Raw genomic sequence first — 19,864 nt, 5'->3', positions numbered from 1 at the left:
GTGTTGCGCCCGCACCACGTTCAGCCAGTGAGCGGGAACCGGTCTCCACATGGGATCCGAACCCTCGGCAGGAGCGCCGCCGCGCTCGCAAGCAGCGCACTCTCCAGTGCGCCACCGGGCTGGCCCTATTATTGTCATTTTAGAAGGGAAAGAAAGCAGCTTTATTACCAAATAAGTAGACTGTGATGACATCACAGGCAGTCTGCTGAAGAGATTGCAAAGAGAAGAAGAAATCTCACCCTTTGCTATAGACTGGCAAATACAATGTGTTACATACGTGCTAATTGTTGTTAACCAAAGGGAAAATAAAACTTCTCTTTTGACAAGTAGGAAGTTACATCTTGGAGCCAAGCATCAAGGCCTTCTGAGAAGATGGCGAGACAGGGCAATACCCTTCTTTTTATTATTTTTAATTTTGGTAAAATATACATAACATACAATTGACCATCTTCACCATTTTAAAGTTCAGTGACTTTAAGGACATTTATATTGTTGTGCAGTCGTTACCACCATCCATCTACAGAACTTTTTCATCTTTCCAAATGGGAACTCTGTCCCCATGAAACAACTCTTCAGCCCCGCCTCTCGCACCTCTGGTTATCCAAACCCTGGTAACCTCTATTCTACTTTCTGTCTCTATGAGTTTGACAGCTCTAGGTACCTCATCTGATGGGATTGTATAGTATTCATCCTTTCGTGACAGGCTCCTTTCACTTGGCATGATGTCCTCAACGTTCATCCATGTTGTAGCATGTGTCAGAATTTCCTTCCTTCCTTCCTTTTTTTTTTTTTTGACTGGTAAGGGGACCGCAGCCCTCAGATAGGTGTTGTATGCACCTTGCTCAGCTGGTGAGCGCACCGCCCTTCCCTACATAGGATCCGAACCTGCGGCCTTGGCGCTACCAGCACCACACTCTCCCGAGTGAGCCACGGGGCCAGCATGTTGTAGCATGTGTCAGAATTTCCTTCCTTTCTGAGGCTGAAGAATCTTCTGTTGTATGGACAGACCACATTCTGTTCATCCATATGTCTGTGGATGGATGCTTTGGGTGCTTCCACTTTTGGGTTATTACAGATGCTGCTGCTATGGACGTGGGTGTACAAATACCTCTTTGAGACAATGCGTTCAATTCAGAAGTGGGATTTGCTGATCTTAGGGTACTTCTGTGTTTACTGTTTTGAGGGACCACCGTACTGTTTTCCACAGCGGCTGCACCATTTGACATTCCCACAAGCAGGGCACAAGGGTTCCGTTTTCTCCACGTGTCCTGGCCAACCCTTGTTATTTTCCGGTTTTGTTTTTTGTTTTTAAATAGCCATCTTAATGGGTGTGAGCCATACTAATCTCATTGTGATTTTGACTTCTGTTTCTCTAATGACTAGTGAAGTTGAGCATCTTTCTCTGTGCCACTCCCTAATTTTGAGAGAAATGTTTTTCGTTGCTTTTAAGACGACTGCAACCAATTCTCATAGAATAAATGAGATATTTAAGATTTCAGGTTTCCTGAGGGAAGAGATTTCTTTTTAGAGAGATTGCTAATGCATGCCATAACATTTAAATTGCCCTTTTAAAGTAACAACAATCTCCCACCAGATTGGAGTTGAGTTTTNGAGATTGCTAATGCATGCCATAACATTTAAATTGCCCTTTTAAAGTAACAACAATCTCCCACCAGATTGGAGTTGAGTTTTATTTTCTCATTCTTCAGTTGGACTAGAGTAGGGAACAGAAGCCTGAGAGCAAGGGTAAGGTTTACTCACCTGATACCTACTGACTGGAGTTCCGTTGGGTAAAGTTCAAAGCCTGTTTTTTTTGTTGTTGTTGTTTTTTGTTTAAGAATTTAGGTTGACTTATGTTTTCTAAATCAGGTAGCTGGCTGGAGGATGTATCACATTATTCCCTGAGCTGGTATAAAATTATTCTGAAGAAAAACCACTTATAGTCTATTTCCTTTGTGTCAGAAAAGCTATTTATGACAAGCCATAGTGTCTCAGGTCCTGTATGCAGAGTATAAAGAAAACTTTTTCACAAAGCTTACTTACAAATAACTAGTAACTGACCTTTGCGGAGTGCTTATCATTTGTGAGTGGTTCTGAGCTGTTCCCATGGAGTGTGTTGAGTCATCACAGCTACCTGTGAGGTAGAGGACTGCTGTTATTTTTACAGATGAAGAGAAGGAAGCACAGAAAGTAGTAAAGGAGTCAGTGGAGTTCATGCACCTGGTTCCAGAGACACAGGACCTTTCTGCAGAGGTGCTTCTTCAGTGGAGAGAGGAGTAAGTGACAGCGTTAAGTTCTCATTCTTACAGGGTTGTCCCCACAGCTGCTTTTCAGAATGAATAAATAATTATACTTGTCACGTAAACTTGGGAACTTTTTAGTCATTATTCCTTACAAAAATACTGAGTTTTGATGTGTCTGCTGGTCATGAAACTTAAAACTATTGAGATTGAAAAATTTACCCAGGAATCTGTGGTAAATTTATAATAGCATAAAATTATCATCTTAATCTAAGTTCAGAGTACTTTGTTGGGACCCAAAATGAGACATTTAGCTGCTATGTAAACTTTTCAGCACTAGCTGCACCTACCCTATGTCTTGGGGAGGAAGAGGCTAAGGGGTGACGTGATTCTTGTGCTGGCTGTCACCGGCTGTCCCCAGGTGGAGTGTGGTGTTAGATACCAGCTCCCTCGTCACTTGATTACAGCTTAACTAGGATGTCCCTCCGGGTTGTGGACAGGCGTTTGAGAGTTTCACTTCCTTGATCCTTAGCTTGTGTTCCTGGGGCCTTTAAAATGGCAGAGAGTCTTGGTGGGTACTAGCCTGGGGTTTTCAGTAAGGAGGCAGCTCATATGCCAGAGTTTGATTTACCTCTGTTGGTGGGGATTTTACTCTCTTTTAAGGGCCACCTATAAAGTAAGTAGTTTTGGGGGCTCAATTTTTTAAGTTATTTTATACTTTTGGGGAGTTCAAAATGAAATAATAATCTCAATGTTGTATTTAATAGTTCTTATTAGCTTCTAAAATTAAAATTAAGAACAAGAACTACAAATTTCATTGTATTATGTCCAGACTGAGCCAGTAGCTGGAAGGCCAGGGAAGAGGAGGAACAGATAAACAAGGAGGAGAAAGTCGCTTAGCACAGGAGAGGGAAGAGTGGAGTGAAAATCTCCAAAAGACCCAAATACAGGACAAGGCAGCTCAAATCTATCAGACCCCGAGTCCCCAGAGCTTAAGCCCTAGTATTTAATTTTTATTTTGGATTAAATAACTTCCTACGAAGCCCTATTTTGACACAACCCAGGACCTTTTTCATGTGTCCATCCAAACCTCTCATCGTGTCATCTTTTCATCCCTGATCAAATCCTCTACCAGATTTTTCACCAGGTTTTCCTTGACTTCAATCTTAAGGTCTCTTATAAATGTTCTTAGTTGCTTGACTCTGTTCCTTCATTCATAAATTTATAGTTAACCAAATTCCATATTTTCTAGGCTTTCCTGTTTCTCTCAACTGTGGACTATCTGTGGGAGGATTTCTGTTTTTATGTAACAGGCTTTTTGAAACTTTGCTGTTAGGCCGTGAGGTACATTTTTCAGGTGCCTGTTACTATTTAGTTAATCTAATAAAGTGGTTTTAAATAGTCTTTCAGCTGATGTCTTGTGTCTTTTAAAAAAACAAACCTTATTTTGGAGTAATTAAAATTTTATGGAGAAGTTGCAAAGCTAGTACAGAGAGTTCTGGAATATCCTTCATTCTGCTTCCAGGAATGCTAACTTCCTGCTAGCTCGTACAGTGATCAACAGTGAGAAATTAGCATTGGTTGAATTCTGCTAGCTGCATTGTGGACCTCATTCAGATTTCCTCTGTTTTCTCACCAGCATCCTTTTCTGTTTGGGACCACATCCAGGACCCAACATTGCATTAGGCCTCAGTCTTTTCAGTCCCCCTCTGGTCTGGGGTAGCTCCTCTGCTTGTCTCTTGTGGTCTTGACACTTCTGAGATCAGGTGTTTTGTGGAATGTCTCTGATTTGGGTTTGTCTGAAGTTTTCTCAGGGTTGTTATGCTGCATGTGTGTTTGGGGCGATGGGTCTGCTCAGCCCCCACACAACATGCGGCATCGGCGAGTTTCAGCAGGTCCCAGGGTGAGGTGCTGTCTGCAGGCACTTGCTGTGCAGTGGCCACTCTTCCCTATGCTGTTGTAACATCCTGGTCCTCTGGGAGCAGTCACTGAGCCCAGCCCACATTCCAGGGGGAGGGGACGAACACCACGTGTCTAGGAAGGAGTGTACATTATCCTTTGAATTCTTCTATAGGGAAAATTAGTCTCCTTCCCTTTCATTTATTTATATTGGTTTGGACCTGTGTACTCATTATGTAGGGTTATAATCAATTCATTTTGGGTTGTATCCAGTACTGTATTACTTATCTCACTGCCCGCTTTGTCCCGGCTCTGGCCTTGGGAGCTCTTTCGGGTTGGTCCTGTGAAACCACCATCTCTTTGTTTTGGGAGCACGTCCTGGCTTCTGGCCCTACGAGGTGCCTCTGCAAGTCACATTTTGTGCTCTAGCATCTGCCCAGGTTCCTTGTGGTGGGGAAGTGTATGGAAGCCCAGGTCTGGGCACTGGCAGCTCCTGCTGCGGGGTCCTCCTGACAAGGAAGTCCACGTGGACTAACTGGTGTATGCACCAGCTCTGCTGTCATTTCTGCACCTACCTGCCTGTGTGTCTGCTCGCCTGATCGTCAGTTCTCCCTGGTCCAGCCCGCGGGCTTCTTTCCAGCCTCCTCCCTTTGCCTACTTGTAGCTTCCTTCTCTGACGGTGGAACCTGCTCACGTAGCATGTGCTTCAGCCCTTGTGCTCCTGCAGAATAGTTTCAGAATCATTCACCTCCCAAGTGGAGCACAGTGTTTGTTTTCCAGAGTTGCTCTGGCCATTTCTTCTCCCCCTCCGGGTTAAGTAGCAGCTCAGTGAGGTGGGTATGTTATGATAAAATTAGATACATTTGCCAGTCTTCATGCTCTCCTGGCACGCGGGCATCCTAGATGAATTGTTTTTTACTTTGCATACATTAAAGTGTATTCCTTGTGATGTACGGTTGTACGAGTTTTTGACAAATGCATAGATTCATCTTGTACCCACCACCCTTGGCTATCAACTTTTAACTCTGTCATTCAGGGTTTTTTGTGGTTTTCTTTGGTGGATCTTCTATTCCCCCCACTGAATAACTGCTGAACCACACTTCCATTATTTGCCCCTTGAGAAGGACAGACTTTGTGTGATCCTTGTTGTTAATGCCAGGTTGTATTTCCTCATAATGAGTTTTTAACATGGGGGAAGAATAGTAGAATTTTAGAAGTTCAGGGAACCTGGAAGATTCATCAGATTTTATTTACATTGGTAGCTGGGCAGGTTGTCCAGTTAGGCTGGGTATCAAGGCAGAGCTGGAGCCCAGATATTTCGATACTCTTGTTACTAGGGAGACTTGAGATGGGAAGGATGAGGCCATGCAGGAGAGCTCCCACCATTGTGCAGGTGTGAAGCTTGTGTTTGTGGGTGTGGTTAATTGTAGCCATCAACTATTTAATGCCGTGTGTGCTTTTGGGGAGGAGTAAGGTATAATTAATCATTTGCAAGTGAGAGTTGGAGTGAATTATTAATAGTTTATTTGGTTTGCTTTTAATGCCAATGTGAATGAAATCAGATTCTCTGAATGCACAAGGAATTCTGTTAGGGTTGAAAGGAGGAGGTGACTGAAGAGCTCCATGCTCAACCTTTGCTTTATGAGGTTCTACTGCATAGACTGTATCTCATTAATTCTCATAGATAATTTAAGGAATCTTTGGGGACCTACAAAATGGGGCCCCACAATGGGACAGTTTCAATTCTTTCAGTGCTTGCTGGGTGATGGGCACTCAGCTGACCCTTAATGCAAAGATGGGTCGCTGTGCCCTCGTCCTCTGTGAGAGAGAGTGTGGACAGGAAAGACCAGAGTCGGGTGTGGGTGCAATTGTGTTCTCCCCCAGATGTTTGGTAGATTTTTTTTCTTTTAAATGAGTTTTTTTTTTTTTTTTGTCTTTTTCCGTGTCCGGCAACGGATCACAACCCTCAGTGTCGCCCCCGTACCGGACTGGGACCGGCAACGGGATCGCAACCCTTGGCGTTGCCCCCGCGCCTCGCTCAGCCAGTGAGCGGGAACCAGTCTGTATGTGGGATCCGAACCCTTGGGCGGGAGCGCCGCTGCGCTTCCCAAGCGGCACACTATCCAGCGCACCACCGGGCTGGCCCCATTAAATGAGTTTTTTTAAGCATATTTCCTCCATCCTGATACAACTTTGTTGGTTTTTGCTTTTTCTTTTCCAGCATTTTTCCACAAACACAGTTTTACATAGTTGTATGTACACGATGTTGTATTCTAAATGATTTTGTTTAATATTTATTGTAAGCTTTTCTCAGGTTTCTCCACAATACAGTGTAGTTTCTGTATTTACCTATCTCCATAATGTTAATTTGGTTTTTTTTCCAAAAAACTCTACCATAATCCCTTTTATGCTTCTAATGGTTTTTATTTAGTGCATTGGTTTCTTGGGTTCTATTTCCTGGCTGAGGTTATTGGGTCAAAGAGCATGAACATTTTACGGCTCTTGAAGTATATTGCCTGCTTTACAATGCTCACAGCGTTCTTCGAAAGCTGCCAGATTAGACCTGATCCCGGCTCCTCTCACACTTCACATTAGATCTGATCCTGGCTCCTCTCATGCCTCGCATTAGACCTGATCCTGCCTCCTCTCACATTTCACCATCTCCCCTTTTGTCCCTGGTCTCTGGGTTGGGGTATGCTGGAGACCTCTGTACTGGGAACATGCCATACTCACTTCCTGGCCTTGGCTTGCCCTGCTGCATGGACACTCTCCTTGCAGACTTGCGCATGGTGGCCTCTTTTTTCAGGTGTTGGTTGGACTCCGGGTGAGACGCTTTTGCCCCCACTCCAGGACAGCATTCTTCACCGCCCTGGGAAGCTGGCAGCCCAGGCACTGGCAGTGAGCAGGCGCTAAGGGAGATGTGCCTGGGCATCTCCGGACCCCTGATTGTGGAGAGGAACCAGGCTGGGCTCTGTCCTGCTCTCAGCCTCAGTTTCCTGGTAAAAGGAAGTTTAGTAACCTGTCTTACAGGTATAAATGGGGAGTATACAGTCTTCGGCTCATCAGGGTTTCGTTCTGCCCCACCTCCTCTACAAGCTGCCTGGGTCTCATGGAACAGTGGTTATGCCGCCTCATCCACAGCGCCTTAGAGGGGCGAGGGAGGGCAGGGGAGAGCAGGGAGTGGGGGCTCACTGTCCTTGCATTGAGAGACAGACACTGACGTACCGTTAAAGATGTCTGGAAAACAGCCAGTAATTGCTAGTGGTGTAAAAATACCTTAATATGTCGCTGTAAGTATAAAATTCTGTGTAATAAAATGATTTGAAGTAAGGAACTTGGAATTAGAGATTGCCATTCTAGAAGTGAGACTATGAAGTTGGCTTAACCTTAAATTTTTAAAAAGTTTTTCTGTTTTACTTTTCTAGCTGATGTACAATGTTTTTAGATTTAGGGATAAAACAGCATTCTCTTATTCTAAGAAATAGAACATTATTTGAGTAATTGGATGTTTTATTTTTTTCTTATAAAGTAAAATATTTTTATTGAAATATTTACCATGAGAATTCACAAAGTTATTTTTCCTTTCATATGCATTTTTAAAAGGTTTGCTTTGCTTTTCAGTGAGATTTTATGATAGCTAACTTTCCTACAAAATTTGGTAACCACTTTTATTGTGAAAGTCAGTGAGAAATGAGGTTAACTCTACAGTGATGTGCAAAGAATATTCTTAGGTGATGGAAATGTTCTGTGTCTGTGCTGTCCAATTAGTATGTCAACCACAGGTCACATGTGACCATTGAATGCTAGAATTTCATTTTGAATTTAGTTTAAATTTTCATTCAATATAGCCATAAACAGGAAAGTAGTTCTAGAAAGTTAAGGTTAAGGGCACATGTTTTTCTCCTGTAAGGCTCTATGGAGGGTTAATTTTCCATTGTTAACAGAATCACCTGATTTAGTTTTAAATAGTATTCTCTAAAATACCTTATCTATTATAGAAACAAAAAAACCACCAGATTTTGAGTTGGATGGATGAGTATGGGAAAGAGCAGGAGAGAAATCGATGGTCTTGGAATTTAAATATTTCAGGAGCCCATTGTTTTCAGTGCTTTGTGGTGTATTTTAGGAGCAGAGAGAGGGCAGAGCTGGTGCTTCTCTGCTTCCTCCTCCGTGTGCTGTAGAGGTCTGAGGTGGCGTGCGAGGTTCATCGTGGGGACTCAGCAGAAGTAAAGAAGCTTTGGCTTATAGTTTCCATCATGAAACAGGCAGTCCATTTAGACCTAGGCCAAATGGTCATCCTGACACTGTGCAGGACACATTGTGTGCGGGACACGTGGCAGTTATCCCAGGGTGAGGGTGTGTCCTCACACAGCCCCAGATGCTTAGTGCCTCAGGGGAGCGAGTGGACAGGTGGGTGAGGGACAGTACTTGGCTTTTATCTTTTTACAGATCCTTCTGTTTATGTTACTCGTTTGGTACATTTGGTCTATTTTGGGGAAATTGTTTTGGTTGCCCTGAAGATGGGTGGCTTCTCCCTGTCTCCCTCCTTCCCACCTTTTTGTTTTCCTCTTCTCTTTTTCCCTCTTTCCCTCTCTTCCTTCAAAATACAGTCCCAGGGATCAGCCAGCTTTGTTTATTTTTAGCACGGTTATCTTTGAGCTTGACAAGAATCAAAAATTAATTTGTAGTTCTAGATGGGATCAGAAGTTAATTACAGGAGAGGATTGAAATCCAACTTCCTACAGAAATTTCTTACAGGAGCATGTGCTGCACACTTTACTGTTGTGCTTTTTGACTGACTTTGTTGGATGGTTCTCACATCTGTAGCTTTTTAGCTTCTGTACAATCATGTCTGCCTGTTGAGCACACTGCTGCAGCTTGACCCCACACCTGATGAAGTTTTCTTCTCATTTGCGTAGGTTGCACAGAGCATTGAGGATCACCATCAAGAAGTGATTGGTTTCTGCAGAGAGAACGGTTTCCATGGCTTGGTTGCATATGACTCTGATTATGCACTGTGCAACATCCCCTACTATTTCAGTGCTCATGCCCTAAAACTGAGCCGGAACGGGAAAAGTTGTATTTACCTATCTCCATAATGTTAATTTGGTTTTTTTTCCAAAAAACTCTACCATAATCCCTTTTATGCTTCTAATGGTTTTTATTTAGTGCATTGGTTTCTTGGGTTCTATTTCCTGGCTGAGGTTATTGGGTCAAAGAGCATGAACATTTTACGGCTCTTGAAGTATATTGCCTGCTTTACAATGCCTGAATCCAAATCGTTTTCCTATTTTTGCTGCTCTGTTAGGTAGGTGGAGCAGTGTGAAAATTTTATTTTATTTTATAAGGGAGTTGCTATGCCATGAGCATTTTAGTATTTTAAATATTTCATCAGTGCTTGCATGTTTTGGGTGCACATCTCAAATTTAAGGGAACCAAGGAATAGGCTCTGCGTTAGTGCTCTCTACTTCATTTTTTGGTGTAGCTGATAATGTGCTGCTTTTGTTCTTAAGTGTAGGTTCATGTATCCTATATGGGCTGAAAAACTAATTTTGTGACTAAACTCACTTAAACTTTTGGAAAAATAACATTTCTAAACCACAAATGTTAGCACATGCTCACTATGAAAATTAGACATTTAAACCTTTGGCATAAATTGTGTTTGTAATAGAAGAAAATGTGCTGTGGTGTTAGCACTGTTAGGTTTTCCCCTCATTTTTAGGACACTCACTACTTTAAAAGGCAAACAACAAACATGAACTATCTTACCTTGTTTCCAACACCTACATTTTAAGTAAGTGTGTAAATGTCTTTAAAAATTCCCTTAGACAAATTCCTTATGTGGATACCCCGAAAGTTTGAAATCATGTTTTAATTAAGATTTTGTATATTACTTTCTCTTACATAAAGATAACTTTCCAAGTGGTAATCATCTGTCTGTCACTTTCTGTCTGCATTGTGTGGTTATTTTTTTACTCTTCTCTTCTGCCCACTTCCCTTTCTTGTGCTTTTAGTGGGCCTGTCTCAAGCTACTTTAATATCCAGCTCTAATTTGCTGAAAGTTTGTAAGAATTGTGTTTGAATATAGGTAAATATATTTCATAGTGAGGCACTCCTGCGACTAGAATCCATGATTATAATGGGATTTGGGACTGTTCTGGACACACAGGCCCACTTCTGAAAGCTGTGTGGTCTGCAGCAAAGTTATTGTGATTGTTCTGTTTGTATTTTGTAGAGGTGAGCAGCTTGATCTAGGCCTGTCTGAGATGAATTATATTGTGGGTTATTTTTATAAATTCCAAGTTATCAGAAAAATTTTTATAAGTATTCCAAAATAGTTTTACACAATTAAAAATTATTGTGAGGGAGTCACAATTTTTTATATATTATTTTGTGGTAGCGTTTCACGTTTTATTATATAACAATCAACAAAATTCTGATTTCACAAGTTGTCTTTGTTTATTTGGATATAACCTCAAATACAGATTCTCAGGGAACTCTTATGTTTTTGGGGGATTTGAAGCATTAAAACGGATCTTCCAAATATATCTTCAAGTATTAAACTATAAAATGTTATTTCTTCTGAAGTTTAAAGTGAGTGTGTGAGTGGCACACCATATGGAAAGTTCCATATTTGCTTAAACGCTATGCACACTAACTTCAGCATATTAATTGACTTTCAGTGAATGTGAAAATTATATGCTCTTAGGATGTGGATGTCTTAGCTTATTTGCAATGTGTAAGAGTATTTGTTTATCTTATTTAAGAAACATTGAATACATTTCATGGGAGATAATGCCAATTCATACTTTCCTAGCTAATTATTTTGTGAAATTTTGAAATAAATGGAAAGCAACATCAATTGTAATGTTTCATCAAATTAATTTAGGGCTTAGAATCTCTTAAAAGTTTAGGTAGGTTATAGGTAAGCTCTTAATTGGGTGGGCTTTTTTATTTTAGATTTTGTAGAAGTTTCAGTGTCCTCAAATGAGAAAGCTTATTTTTCTTTTCCCTAATGTAATAGAAAGTATAGCTATGTAAGTTATTTTGTTTTAGGAGAGTTGAGTGGAATATTCATTTAAGTATTTGACCCAGGTTTTCACAGAGACTACTACTGATGTTGGAATTGACTTAATATTTTTTCAAATTAAAGCTTCAAAAAAAATCTCAGACACTTCATACTTCACAGTAAATTATATGCGAATAACACATCTGATTAAATCATCTCTACATTAAGAGGTTGTATAACTTTGTTATACAATCACAGTTATTTAGGAAATTATTGCTTTTAGGTTATGTTGAGATAACTAGCATACTAAAGATGTTAGTGTATCAGGCATTCAAGTACTACCGTGAAAGTAGAATATGCCTCCAAACATGTAGTTTCTCAATTGAATACGGCTCTTGTGACATGGCACTGGCAATAGGATGGACAGCTTAATGGAGCTCATGTGCATTGTCACAGGGTGTGATTTGTCTCATGTTTGTGAGTGGTCATGGAGATTATGGGAGGAGGGTGTTGATTCACGTTATTTAACTAGAGCTGTTTCATGAACAAATGAAAATTTGAATCTAGTTGGCATTTGGCATCCTGGCATTATCAGACTGACCTTTTTCAAACTGGTATTTATTTTTAATACTGTGCTGGGAAGTTGCTTAGGTTTTATGTAGTCCTTAGTTTGAATGCTGTTGGAACTGTACTGGAAATTCATGTACTTGAGGCAGCTGCAAGGAGTCTCTGCCTGCTGTATGTTGCTTTCTGTTAAAAGATGAAATATTCTCAATTTTTCTTTGGAAGCTTTGTGTGGTATATTGACAAACAAACAAAGATAATCTACTATAGATGACAACATGCAGTGATTTTAAGTTTCTCTGTGTCACTTATGAGATTGCTTTTTATGTTATCCATGTTTATGTTCTAGGAAATCACATTCTCCCTGATGAAGATCTGGCTTCCTTTCATTGGAGTTTACTTGGTCCAGAACATCCACTAGCTTCACTTAAGGTACAGATTTCACTTCATTTCCAGCATTCCTAATAATCAACTATTGATTTAGCCATTACTTTAATAATATAAATTATGCCCATATAAGAAAGAAACATGCGGGCCGAGCCCGTGGCGCACTCGGGAGAGTGCGGCGCTGGGAGCGAAGCGACGCTCCCGCCGCAGGTTCGGATCCTATATAGAAACGGCCGGTGCGCTCACTGGCTGAGCGCGGTGTGGGCGACACCACACCAAGAGTTGCGATCCCCTTACCGGTCACGAAAAAGACAAAAAAAAAAAAAAGAAAAGAAAGAAAGAAAGAAACATGCTACAAAATTAGCAATATCATGTTTTCCCCTGATTTCAAGATCTTACTGCCTTAAAAAACAAACAACCCATCCCATCCCACCTTCCTTTGTTCCCAACACCTATATGTTAGGTAAATTTATATGTCCTTGAAAATTCCCTTTGAGGAATTCTTAGGTAGGAGGAAACTTTTGGGCTAAGTTTTTATATATTTTCTTACTTAAAAAATTACTTTTTTTCAATAGGTAATGTAATTATTTGTCACTTAGATCAACATATTTTAGCATATGTTGGTAAGTTTTGTAACTTCATTACTGATTTTCTACAATTTAATGCTTTTTGGATGATGGGGGAGACCCAAACTCATTAGAGAAATGGTCTATTTGTAGTGTCGTATTAACACTTAATATGTTTTCTTGTCTTTCTCCCTTTGAGTCCCTTCCTGTGTGTGGTAGTAATGAACATCAGAGAAGAGGCACTTAACTCTCATTTTCTGCGTGGGAAGGTTTGCGTGTTTTTGTGAGCATAGCAGTAATGAGTGGGATTGGTGTGTGCCGCTAGGACACTTGGATTTGTTAGTGACTCCTGTTACTGTAATTATGATTTGGTAGGTGCACATGCCTCTCCTGACTTGGGGAATTGGGAATACGGGGACTTAGACTTTGTATCTGCTTCCAGCTCTGGGACTGGCTTCCTCACAGTGAAGGGAGGAGGTTCAAAGGAGTGGTTTCTGCAGGCACACTGTCCTGTACAGTTCTGAACTCTGTCAGATGCCCTCCCTCCATAAACAGTGTCAGTTAGTTTCAACTTGAAGTTTTTCTTCCTACATTTTAATTTACACTTTGGTGATTCCTGAGGTTCATGTCGAATTCTTTTCCCACTTGTCATTTTGTTGCTTGCTGTTAAAAACTTTTCTTTTTCATCTCTTACTACTGTGTTGTAAAATGTTTTCCTTTTCACTCGTATAGTTCTTGGTATGGGCTGTTCTCAATTTCTGTTCAAAAGTTAATTTTTTCTCCTTTTGTTAGAAATGACTTGGGGTTTTTTTATTATTATTATTTTTGGTCCTTTAAGGAGAAAAGCCTCCTATTTGCTATTTCCCTCCTGAATGATTTCACGAATGAAGTGATCTGTAATGTTGATCCTAAGCTCCTTATGATACCTGATTGCAGTGCAGACTGGGAAAGTGCCGTCTGTAATCAGCTGGACTTCAGAGTATCGCATCTGTGCTCCTTAGATTTGTTAAGCATTACACTTTTAGAAATTGATGGGGGCTGGCCCATGGCTCACTTGGGTGAGCGTGGTGCTGACAACACCAAGTCAAAGGTTAAGATCCCCTTACTGGTCATCTTTAAAAAAAAAAAAAAAAAGAAATTGAGACACAAATGAAGGTGTGTTTCTTAGAAGATTTTTAATATATGATTCAAAATCCTCTGTATGTTGGCAACACTGAATTTTTATTTTTATTTACTTATTTCGTGAATAAGTAGCGTTCCTGGACTCATCTTTTACGCATGTGTCTTTACCCACCTCACTACGTGCCTTACATGCATTCACTGTGAGTTTTTGACTCTCCAGTGTCATTGAGCCAAGGGTATCAGTTAGAAACTACTAGGTTGTCCCTTACTGTGCACAGCTGTGATTATGCTAAGAGAACAGCCTGTCTGCTTTGGGGCTCTGTGGGCTAAGAAGTATGAGAAGAACCTGGAATGGTCAGGGAGGACAGATAAGGTGATTAAATCATTGGATATTATCTGCAAAGAGGAAAGCTAGAAAGGAACAGCGTTCTGTTTCGTGCTGCTTTATTCTTCAGCAGCTCACGCTTATTACTAAATTTTGAATGCGGTGCTGGACATACTTAGAACCTAAAAGTGCGTGAAGGTAATAGGCAATGGGAAGTAAGGTGGTTAGTCAAGTTTTAAGCTTTTTCATATTTCAGTGTCACCATTAAGAGCTGTTAGTAAGGTGGGCATCAAACTTCTTAGACTTAGAAGAAGTAAAGAATATTTCTTTTGTGTTCAGAACACTGAGAGGCCGTTTCATGTAATGGGTACAATTTTAGGACATGGTGGGGGAGGTATCTTTAAGGTGCAAGCAACTCTGTAATGAAGGAAAGAAAATAGAGTTATGTGTTACCCCTGTCCTCCAAGGGCCTGGCTGTTGAGGTCCCACACTGCAGTCCTGGAGGTCCCAGAGGCTGGGCTGGAGCGTGGGGCCTGCAGGACAGGGAGCCTGGCAGCAGCAGGAGGCTGAGCGGCTGGGCCAGGGTGGCAAGAGCCCAGACCTGAAGCTGCATGTTCCTCACGTTGCTTCAGGTATGTTATTCTGTTTCTTTGGCTGTAAAAATTTAGGAGAATATTTCACTTATCTATAATATGGTGAGGGATCCTCACTTATTTTAACTTTTTTTGATGGAAATATTTCTTAAAAGAGTTGTATATTTAATAAGCAAGATAAATTGAATATCCTTTTAATGTGATTTTTGGCTCTGTAATAATTTTGAAGATCCATATTGCATTTACAATAATGAATAGTATTGGCCTCTTGAATACGCCCCCAACTCCCTGTTTTGCCATGGGCTGCTGTGCTCATTTGGTTTACTTCAGTGTGGCAGAGTGTTCTAGAAGAGAAGGGGATGGCCACAGGCAGCCTGGGACTCAAAAAGCTGAGCCTGGAGAGCACAGGCCTTGGAGTCCACGGGCCTGACTTCTGCGTATAGCCGGTTTGGTTCCTCCTGTCCCCGGGGCTCGTCTGGCCACTGTGCCTGGGTATGAGGACAAGCAAACTGGTGGGTGCTCAGCGGAGGGGGCGTGAGACTGTGGTGGACAGTCCTGCTGCACGTGCTGAATGAGAGCTTTTCCTTAGTGTGCATTTTGGGTTTTTTATTGTTCTGTGACTTTGTGTACTAATCAGTTAAGGGAAGTTTTTATTTTGGGTAGGCATTTTTTTTTTAAATGTTTTATAGGTGTTTGCTGGCTTTAATTTTTAAAAAATATAAATTCTTTTTTCCTCTGGCTTTCTTCTATTTATTTTAATGGTTTTGTGTTCCTTAACTTCATATTCAGTTTCACGTATTTTGAGCTTCTGTCTGTCATTTGTTTTGTGACCTCCAAATATTCCTGGCCACCGAGTCCTTGAGTCCCTTCCGCCGTCCTTGTCTTGGACACCCCAGCTTGCAGGTTCTTGCTGCCTTTTCCTCTGCCCAGGCTGGGCCCTCATCTGCGGCCCTCCCCCTCTCCTGTGGCCCTCCCCTTCATCTGTGTGACCTCTCCTGCGCTTGCCCCGGAGCACTCACTTTCTTCTGCATCTTCCCAGGGGCTCCCTCCAACTCCTAGCCCTGGCATTTCTTCCTTTTTGATTTAAATATCTTTTAGTGTTTATAACCTTACCACTCTGATTCACTTTTCTTTTTTTTTGTAATCTTCCTTTACCAGCATTATCTTTCCCTGGGGCAGCTACACTGAGGGCAGTCTATCAGGCCATATCAGGAAGAGTTTGTTTTAAATTGCCTCAAATTTTACCCAAGGGTATGGAATTGGGGACTGGACCTCTCTCCCACAACCAGGCACAACATGCCAGCAACTCGGATCCTACCCAGGGACCCAGGGCAAGGAGAAGGTGAATGGTCCTCTCTCCCACAACCAGGCACACCATGCCAGTGCTTCAGGGCCCGCCCAGGGACCCAAGGCATGGAGAAGGGGACTGGACCTCTCTCCCACAACCAGGCACACCAAGCCAGTGCTTTGGGTCCCACCCAGTGACCCGAGGCATGGAGCCAGGAACCAGACCCTCCTCCCACAACAAGGCACACCATGCCAGTACCTGGGGGCCCATCCAGGGACCCGAGGCAAGGAGAAGGGGACTGGACCTCTCTCCCACAACCAGGGACACCGTTGCCAGCACCTCAGGGCCCACCTGGCCCAGAGGCATGCAGAAGGGGACTGGACCCTCCTCCCACACCAGGCACAAAATGCCAGCACCTCGGGGCCCACCTAGGGACCCGGGACATGGAGAAGGGGACTGGACCCCTCTCCCACAGCCAGGCACATTGCGCCAGAGCCTTGGGGCCTGCCCAGGGACCAGAGGCATGGAGAAGGAGACCAAACACACCCCACAACCAGGCATACCGCCAGTGCCAAGGAACATGCCAAAAACAGCACCCCCATGTGGGTGGCCCACTACAGCCACCACAATAACCATGGCTGCTGCAAAAGCTGCTAGATACCATAGCCACCACGCAGATGGTCTGCCAACCACTGGAGTGCATTCACACAAGAAGAGTCTCCAGCAGAGACAAAGAAAAGAAGAAGATGTCTTTTTCCACAAAACCCATTTCAGAGTGACCGAAGAAGCATCTGCTCTATGATAATATTGGGGGACCTGATCACACCTCTCAGCATTGGACAGATCGTCTAGACAACAAGTTAACAGAGTAACCATTATTCTTTCAGAAGGAGAGAAGAAATCTAGGGCAATTAGAGGGGGGCAGGGGGAGGGAATGGAGGAAGGGGAGAGGTTGGACAAGGGTCATAAAGAATAATTACGATTTGTAACAATATATATACTAATAATATTGACTTAATCAACATATCTTGGTGTTCAACCTCCAAAATATGTATAATTGATTTTGATTCAATAAATAAAATAAAATAAAATAAACCAACCAGATTTTACCCAAGGATATCTATAACTCTATTTTTTATGTGTTATTGTCTTCAACCAAAAGCTACTGAGTAATACTTTTTAAAAAAAAAGTGCCCTTTAGGGACAGAATATGGCAGTTGGTCCAGGGTAGCAAGGAGGGTGTGCTTTGTCAGGGTTTGCAGAAGCCTGGAATAGGCAGATGGTGGCTGTCAGCCTTCCCTTCCAGTCATGGGGCTGCATCACCTTCGTGGTGGGACAGCAGCACACACCACAGTGAGCCAGTCTGGTAGTAGGTAGCTCAGGGCCCTTTGGGACAGAGACAGACTGGACCAGCTCTTCTTTCTCAGGCTTCCCAGATGGACGACTTGGATGGCTGCTGCCCCTGCTGCTCGGGGTCCAGCCAGCTTGCAGGCCTAGTGACACCACGACTGGTCCCTCTCTGCTTCGCTGTGGCTAGAGGGGCCTGGCGGACCTCAGAGAATAGCAGCATCACTTCAGTCACTTTGAGGTTTTATTGTGTATAAGATATACTAGGTAACCTTACTGGAGCTAGGTTGATAATCAGATGGCTTTCTCTTTCTGAAGAAATTGTTAGGTACCAATTGCTTTTTTTAAACAAAGGTGACCAGTAAGGGGATCTTAACCTTTGACTTGGTGTTGTCAGCACCACGCTCAGCCAGTGAGCAAACCGGCCATCCCTGTATAGGATCTGAACCCGGGACCTTGGTGTTATCAGCACCACACTCTCCCGAGTGAGCCACAGGCCGGCCTTGTTAGGTACCAATTGTAAACAAATAGACAGATGAGCTTCATTTGTTTCTGAGTTTTACTTTTTTCCTCATAGCAGGAGGGGGGTGGTTTTGGCTCTATGAACTTTCCAAAGGAGTAATTCCTAGTACATACTAATGTTAACTGAAATTAACTTAATATATTTCATTCCCAATAAGTCATCCTATAGTTAGTAAGAGCTAAGAAAAACTTCGTAAAATCTAAGTTCTTTTTAGGCTCAAGAGAAAATAACTTTAGGGCCTGAAAGATAAGAGATTAAAATTCTTTTTTTTTTCTTTTGTACATGTATTAGTCCATTTCTGTTGCTTATAATAAAATACACAAAACTGGGTGATTTATAAAGAAAATAAAATTTATTTGGTTACAGTTTTGGAGGCTGAGAAGTCCACAGTGCAGGGAACCCATCTGGTGAGGGTCTTGGTGGTGGAGGGTATCACACTGGGAAATGGTGGAGCAGAGGGAGAGAGAGTTCCTTATGCATACTCCTTTTAAAGCCCTCAGAACTACTCCCCTGACTGCTATTCTTAATCCATTCACTACGTATGTACGGTCCTACAATCTAATCATCTCTTCAGGGCCCCACCTTGCAATTACCATAATAGGATTTCCCACCCTCAACAGTTGTAACAGGACTTAAGCTTTAGTGAGGTTGGGGGTAGGTATCCAGTCGACAGCAGTACATGGCCTGAATATGGGAAAAAATAGGGACTGACAAGATGAGATGGTTTGGCTAAACCTTCTGATCTTATTAGTTAATCTTTATATTTTTTATATCTCTTTTCCATTTTTATTTTAACTAGAAGCCCATGTTGTCTCTTTAAAAGCATCTTTTTTTTTTTCCTGATTACAAAAAATAATATGAAAAAATTCAAGCAGTACAGGACTGTGTAATGTGAAATGAAAGTTTCTTGTAATCTCACTTCTGGGAGATAACCTCTTCTAACAGATTGATATTCAGTCCTCCAGAATTAAAAAAAAATTTACAGCCTGCTAATATTTGTCAGTATAATTGCCATCATCATGGGTATTAGCTACATGTTCTTAGTGGTTAATGTAAACTTTTAGTATACAGATTCACTGTACTGGACTTTCAGCCTTTAAGTTTTGAAAACATGTTTAGTAAGAAATTTAGTCTTTGCTCATTTAAAATTGATATGTGGAATTGTTAAATGGAATTCATTTTAAATACAAAACTGAACTCAGAAGATTTTCTGCTTGTTTATATCTTCCAGTCAGAGCTTCCTTCTCTTGCTTGTTTTAAAATAAAGGTGGAAAGCATGCAGTTTTGAGGAATCTGTTGGGACTCAAGTCTAGCTTCTCTGCTTTATTTTCCAGGTTAGGAGGGGACCCTGGAGCACAGGAGTGGGCACGGGTTGTGGCAGGAGGCTTGTGCTCCTTGCTTGTTACAGGATTGTTTTCTGTTTTGCTCCTCCTATGGAGCAGGTGGCCCTGCCAAGCAGCATTCTTCCTGAGTGACCTGGCACTGACAGTCCTGCCAGTAGGAGCAGGGGGCCAGCGAGGGGAAGATTCGTACAGGCCGAATGGGCTCAGGAAGATGCAGTGTTGGTGGTGCTGGCACCTCTGACACCTCTGGGAGAGAGACCAGGAGTAAAGCAAGCAAAAGGGGGCTCAGTGGAGTGCTTTTGCTGTCTCTGCTTAGACCTGGAATGTGCTAGTTTTATTTTCAGTAAGCAGTGTAACATCATTCTTAAAAACAAGTGTGTGGACATTTTCTAGCTTATTTCCTATCCTGTGAGTCCATAACCTCGGCCCTGTTCCTGACCAGGCCTGAACACTCATGACAACGCTTCTGTGAAATAAGACTCTTAACTCTGCTTTCTAATCCTAGTCCCCTGCTGACCCCCTCCGCTACAGGCAGATGACACAGATGCTGTCATCACACTCTAAATGCATACCGAAGGCTCCAGGGCAGCTTCAACCTAGAGAATGTCACCCTTCTTAAGACCAGGCCACGGGTTGCCTGAGGGCCGCGCCCCGCCCC

General features: G+C 42.2%; 1 protein-coding gene across 1 annotated transcript in view; it reads left to right on the top strand.

Annotated features, from left to right (window-relative positions):
- The window catches only part of FAM120A (family with sequence similarity 120A), a 102,636-nt gene that overhangs the window by 7,295 nt on the left and 75,477 nt on the right, over window positions 1-19,864 (top strand). Inside the window, 3 exon segments of the mRNA XM_008576200.1 lie at window positions 9,059-9,218; window positions 9,361-9,447; window positions 12,062-12,144. Of these exon segments, the coding sequence (XP_008574422.1) occupies window positions 9,059-9,218; window positions 9,361-9,447; window positions 12,062-12,144 (330 nt within the window).

This window comes from Galeopterus variegatus, unplaced genomic scaffold, assembly GCF_000696425.1.
Source record: "Galeopterus variegatus unplaced genomic scaffold, G_variegatus-3.0.2 Scaffold1310, whole genome shotgun sequence".
Taxonomy (NCBI): Eukaryota; Metazoa; Chordata; class Mammalia; order Dermoptera; family Cynocephalidae; genus Galeopterus; species Galeopterus variegatus.
Note: the sequence above shows the minus strand (reverse complement) of the source record. Positions and strands in the feature narration are given on the sequence as shown.